Consider the following 5467-nt stretch of genomic DNA (forward strand, 5'->3'; position numbering starts at 1 on the left):
GCTGAACAACCCCAACTCTCTCAGCCTTTCTTCACAGGAGAGGTGTTCCATCCCCCTCATCATTTTCGTGTCCCTCCTCTGGACCCGCTCCAACAGGTCCGTGTCTTTCTTGTACTGAGGACTCCCAGCTTGTACGTGGCCTAATCCTGCTGCTCACACTGAACTGCAGAGCCAGTTCGTGGCCCCATCCCCAACAGCACCCATGCGCTCCCCATCCCAATTCCCTGTCCGTCCCCGTGTGTCGTCCCCCCCCCCCCACCCACCAACTCAAACCAACACCTATGCCCCGGCGAGGAGCGATGCCGGTGCAGACCTGAAGCCCTTACAGCCCACGGGTGAGCAGCCACCACCCAACCATCGCCGTGGGGATTTATTTGCCCTGTGGAGGAAAGCCATGTCCAGCTGCCATTCGGTGCCCCCGAGGCCTCCAAACACACCTGGAGCCGGCCGAGCGCTTCGCCAGGCACCCGCAAAATTAATTGCAGTTTCCGAGAACAAAAGCCTGTATTGGCGAAACGTGGGGTTGGGGGTTTTTTTGGTCTTTTCTGCTGGAGAAATCCAAGGTTTTGCAAGCTTAATCTCCTTCACCTGCTATTGCTTCATGCCTGAGCAAACAGCCCAGTGGCTGAACAAGCACATCGGGGCTGGGGACGTCCAGCTTTGCAGGCGGCTGTATATAAGGGACGGAGCCGAGCCACGTCCCGTCAGAGCACGAGCCTCCTCTCGGCCGGCCAGGCAATGCTGGCCCCTCTCGCCCTCCTCCTGGGGCTGCCACTCGCCCTTGCCGCCGAGCCCCCCAGCTGCGCTCCGCTCGTCCCGGTCACCTTCGACAATGCCACCATCCCTGGGGTAAGCCCTGCCCTCAGCCGGGGCGCCCATCCTCGCCTTTCCTATCAGCATCGCTAGCAGTTACGGGTCCAGGAAGAGGTTATGAACCCAATCGGCAGCTTGACTCTTATCTCACTGCCTGTCCATGCTTATTATTCCTAAAAAAATCAAGACTGCTGCACAGGAGCATGGGGATGGGGTGCAGCCTTGCAGCTCTGCACCCATAAACTCATGAGCAGGTGCTTTTGGGGGGCTCCTGCTTCCATCTCCCCATGCAAACCAGGCTGGGCAGCACCGTCCCCAGTGCTTCGCCGCTCTATTTTAAGTCCTTCAAGTGACGGGGTCTCAGGTCCCGAGTCTCCATCCGCAAAACCTTTCACTGCATAAACAGTATTCAGTCCCTTGGGGATGTTTAATGGGAGGAAAGCAATGAAAGCCGGGCACAGAGCAGGAAAAACAAGTAGAAAAACAAGCTGGCCATCCTGGGAGCTGGAGCATCGCCTTAGTGGGGAGGGGACAAAACCAAGAGCCCCTCACCTGGCCCGGATCCTGCCCAGGGTGGTCACCTACCGGGGGTGCTCGTGGGCGTGGGACAGCGGGGCACGGCATCTGCTTTTACTCACGTGGTGCCGGTGGGTGAAGTCGGCACAGACCCCGACCCTTCCCCGCTCCCCTCCTCTCCACAGCTCCTGGGACAGTGGATCTACATCGCCGGTGCCTCCAGGTACCCGCCTCACCTGGAGGAGCTGAAGTCGGTGAAACACGCAGCTTTTTCCTTCTCGCCCGGCAGCCACGAGGACGAGCTCAACGTCACCGAAATCATGAGACTGTAAGGACGGGGATTCGCCCCCTCACCCAGCTCCCCCGTCCCCGGGGGCATTTCCACCCGCTGGTACCATCCTCCGGGCTGAGACACCCCCACAAATTTGGGGCTGGAGAGCAGCTATGCCAAATTTATTTAAGCTCTGCAGCCCAGCTCGAGTTCTGAATCCCTCGGATTTGGCTGGGGCAGTTTGGGGGGTATTTGCCCCATCTGACCTCTCTGCTCCACAGGAACGAGACGTGCGTGGTGAAGAACACCAGCAAGATCCTGGTCTTTTGGCACAACTCCACCCTGGCACATGGTAAAGCCTGGTCCGTGGTGTGAGGCCGGGATGGGGGGGGCGGATGAGACACACCGCAGCCGCACCTTGCACCCTCCCGCTTCTCCCCCCCAGTATTTGGCACTCTGAGCCCCTGGCACCAGGCCATTTTACACCTAGAAGCATGTCTGGAGGTGGGGGGAAAAAAATTCTTCCACCCCATGCAATGGGTACGGCAGCACTGTGGGACCAGACTGGTCCCCATTGGGATGAGTCTCCCAGGATAAAGGGGATGAGCAGCCCCCACCGTGCTGCCGGCTCTGCCCGGGCTGAGCCCCAGCACGGGGTGTCACTCCCCAACGGGGGACCCTGCTCTCCCCATGCCTTCCAGTTGATGACCAGGTGGCTTCCACGGCCAAACTGATCCAAAGCGACAAGGACCTGCTGATCCTGAAGCACCTCAACACCAACTTCCTGACTCTGAGCCTCTCGGGTGAGTGGATGCTGCCCCAGACCCGTGGGGCATGTCCCTGCCTGGGGACGCACCGATGGGCACGGGCATCCCCAGCCCTCACAGGTGGGGCAAAAAGCCCCTTTTTCCCCCCGATACGGAGAGGGCAAAGATGGGGGCAGGCAGGCAGCGAGGTCCCCATCCACACCACGGGGACCACCAAGGAGCAAAGCACTCCCTAAAACTCCCTTCCCCCCCCCCCTCTCTTTTTACCACCCCATTTCTCGGACAGCACGGATGCCCAACGTGAGCAAAGAGGTCCTGGAGGATTTCAAAGCCCACCTGCACTGCCTGGGCTTCACGGAGGAGGAGATATTCTTCACATCCGAAAAGGTCCGAACCCCTCCCCAGGGTGGGCGAGTCCCAGCCCGGGCCAGCTCCCACCACCAGCTGGGATAGGGGTCCGGGGGGGCTGTAAGATTGGTTCCCCACCGTGGCTGCCCCTCTGCATGTCCTCTCTCCTCTCTGAGCATCCACCCCAGCCGTTCCCAGCTCTTGGGGCGGTTTTGGGGCGAGGGAGCACCAATGGCCACTCTCCCCCTCTCCCGCAGGACGCCTGTCCCCTGCCCGGGGAGAAGATGGGCAAAGACGACGTGGAGCCGCCGCTGGGGTAACCCCTGCGGGCCAGGCTGGCCGCTCCATCCTCATCCTCCTCCAGCCCCTCCACGGGGGCAGCCCCGCCTGCCGGCCCCGGCCGGGCTCAGCTCAGCCTCAGGACTTTCTATCGAGGTTTCGTTTTTTCCTCCCACATGAAACACCCAGTTTCCCTGTTCTCACCCGGACCCGAAATAAACCCCCGTGTTACAACCGCCTGCCACTCCTGCTGCATCCTCGCCGGGGCCGCAGGCAGAACCCCCTCCTGCCTGCCCTGCCCGCGATGCCGCATCTCCAAACCTGCTGAGAGGCGTGAAATGCCCCGGACAAAACCCTGCCGGGGCCGAGCACGGCAGGAGGCACAGAGATGATCGTCCCTCCGGCCAGCTCCACGGCAGCACGGGACCCTCCTGGCCACCTCACCCGGCGGGTCCCCTCCAGCCACGGGGCATCGGGATGCCAGCACCCACCCATCATCCTTGACCCCATGGGGATACGCACAAACCCACTGACCCCTTTGGGTTTCCTCCACCGTGACTCAAACCAACCAAGGCAGTTTTAGCACCCAAACATCCCCCCCTGAATTTTCAAGCCAAATCTTACGGGGCTTCGCCTGCGCTGGGGGCTTGCGCAGGGAGCACAGCAGGTTGGGGTGACACGGGGTGACATCGTGCCTTCCCCGGGTGTCCCTGAGCAGGGGAAGGGGGAGAGGACGGGAAAAACCATCACCCAGGGCCAGACCAAGGGACTTGGGGATGCTTTGCTACAGGAGAGGAAAAGGCAATCAGAAATAAAGCCGGAAAAGCAGGTCCTGCCCTGCCTGGTGGCACGGGGACAGGAGCGGGGACAGGGGGGTCAGGGGAGCCACCGCAGGGGACGCATCCAGCAGGACCGGGGTGACCTCCTGAGGCCCTTTCAGCCCCATTTTTATGGCCTGTTTTGGCAAGGAGGAGGAAAACACCTTCCTGCCCAGGAAGAAGGTGGCTCTTTGAAGCCCCCCAGGCTTCACCCAAGGTGGAGGGTGGCTGCACCCCAGCCAGCACCAGGGTGGGGGGCTGCACGGCGCCTCATTTGTGGAGCAAGAGTGAACTACGGTGGCTGCTCACAGGGAACAAAACAGGCAAATTGAGGGCGGATTTTAGTTTTAAATGCAGCAAGTGCATCACCCCCATCATCTCCAGCCACGTCGACAGCTCACAGCTATTGATGCTCACCACCGGCAGCCGCAGCCGAGGCCAGGGCAAGCTCGGAGCCGGGCACAGGGCTCTTCTCTGGGCAACGTCCCCAAAAGGTGCTGGTTGCGTCACCGCCGCGGAGCCGGCAGCCCCCGGCACGTCCCGTCCCCTCCCCTACAGGGCTGCAAAAGCAAACGGCTGAGTGAGCACGTCCGTCTGTCCAGGGCTTCGCTCGCTCCTCGCTCTCGAGCAGCCATGGCTGCGGCCAGGGTCGCTGCCATCCTTGGCCTTGCGGCGCTGCTGCCCACGGCCGCCTTCCCCTGCGGAGCCCCGCACCCGCAACACCCGGACAACGCCACTGCGTCGAAGGTAGGAGAGACCCGAGCCCTGGAGGGCTGCCCCACTCCTGCAACGAGTTTGTGGGTGCTCTGCTAAGCCTCACTCTCCCCTGGGAAAGGGGGGAACCCTCCCTTGCCCCCCAGCACATCTGCTGAGGCGCCCTCAGCAAAACATCTGCAACAAACAGGAAACGTTTGCTTTCCAAAACACCTCAAATTACCCAGTTTTTCTCGTGGTCTCCCAGCAAGTCCCAAAGGCGACCTCGAAACAAGGGGGGCTGGCTGGGTATTTTTTTGGTGCAAATCCCCCGCGGCAGCGCAGGGCTGTCCTGGCCCTGCTGCACCGTGCAGGGACACCGGAGCCAACGCCAGCACTGTTTCCCAATCCCCACGTTCAGCTATTTTTTTTTCCCTCCGTGTGTTTGCACAGGTTTCATTTTGTTGCTGCCAGTGCGGTGCAAGAGGGAGAACTAGCAGAGGCCCGAGGTCAAAAATAACAATTTTGCCACGGGGAGGGTGGAAATCTCTTCCCCAAAGCTCCCCCTGCAAACCCAAAAGCTCTCACCGCCCTGCCCCTCTCTCCCCACAGCTGCTGGGGACGTGGCTGTACGTGGCCGGGGCCGCCCAGTTCCCCCGGCACCTCCTGGAGATGCTGCTCATCGACCACGGCTACCTCCACGTGGAGCCCCGCACCGGCGAGCAGGAGCTGCTCATCACCCAGCACGTGGCCGTGTAAGATGCAACCCTCGGGTCTCTCTGCCCTGACCCATCTCCTCCCACGCGCTGCCGCCCCCGCAGCCGTTTCAACACGAGATACGAGCACGGTTTCAGACTGGTCACAGCTGCTGGACGTGGTTGTACGTGGCCGGGGCCGCCCAGTTCCCCCGGCACCTCCTGGAGATGCTGCGCATCGCGTGGCCGTGTAAGATGCAAGATGCA

General features: G+C 61.6%; 2 protein-coding genes across 2 annotated transcripts in view; both read left to right on the forward strand.

Moving 5' to 3' along the window:
- The first annotated feature begins 738 nt into the window (after positions 1-738).
- LOC103905339 (alpha-1-acid glycoprotein 1) lies at positions 739-3035 on the forward strand. Its single transcript, XM_009286979.1, has 6 exons — positions 739-849; positions 1515-1657; positions 1882-1952; positions 2302-2403; positions 2654-2754; positions 2973-3035. Exons 1-6 carry the CDS (start codon positions 739-741, stop codon positions 3033-3035), a joined length of 591 nt encoding a protein of 196 aa, XP_009285254.1.
- A 1410-nt stretch (positions 3036-4445) lies between these two features.
- LOC103905340 (alpha-1-acid glycoprotein-like) overlaps positions 4446-5467 on the forward strand; it is a 7230-nt gene continuing 6208 nt past the window's right edge. Inside the window, exons 1-2 of the mRNA XM_009286980.1 lie at positions 4446-4559; positions 5118-5260. Of these exons, the coding sequence (XP_009285255.1) occupies positions 4446-4559; positions 5118-5260 (257 nt within the window). The remainder of the gene's footprint in view (positions 4560-5117; positions 5261-5467) is intronic.

This window comes from Aptenodytes forsteri, unplaced genomic scaffold, assembly GCF_000699145.1.
Source record: "Aptenodytes forsteri isolate BGI_AS27 unplaced genomic scaffold, ASM69914v1 Scaffold136, whole genome shotgun sequence".
Classification (NCBI taxonomy): domain Eukaryota; kingdom Metazoa; phylum Chordata; class Aves; order Sphenisciformes; family Spheniscidae; genus Aptenodytes; species Aptenodytes forsteri.

What these genes read in the sequence shown, in the direction of transcription:
- LOC103905339 (XM_009286979.1), top strand. Translation starts at nt 739, where the DNA reads ATGCTGGCCCCTCTCGCCCTCCTCCTGGGGCTGCCACTCGCCCTTGCC. An exon ending in ACAATGCCACCATCCCTGGG is followed by an intron (nt 850 to 1,514) that starts GTAAGCCCTGCC and finishes TCCTCTCCACAG; the next exon opens with CTCCTGGGACAGTGGATCTA. An exon ending in TATTCTTCACATCCGAAAAG is followed by an intron (nt 2,755 to 2,972) that starts GTCCGAACCCCT and finishes CCTCTCCCGCAG; the next exon opens with GACGCCTGTCCCCTGCCCGG.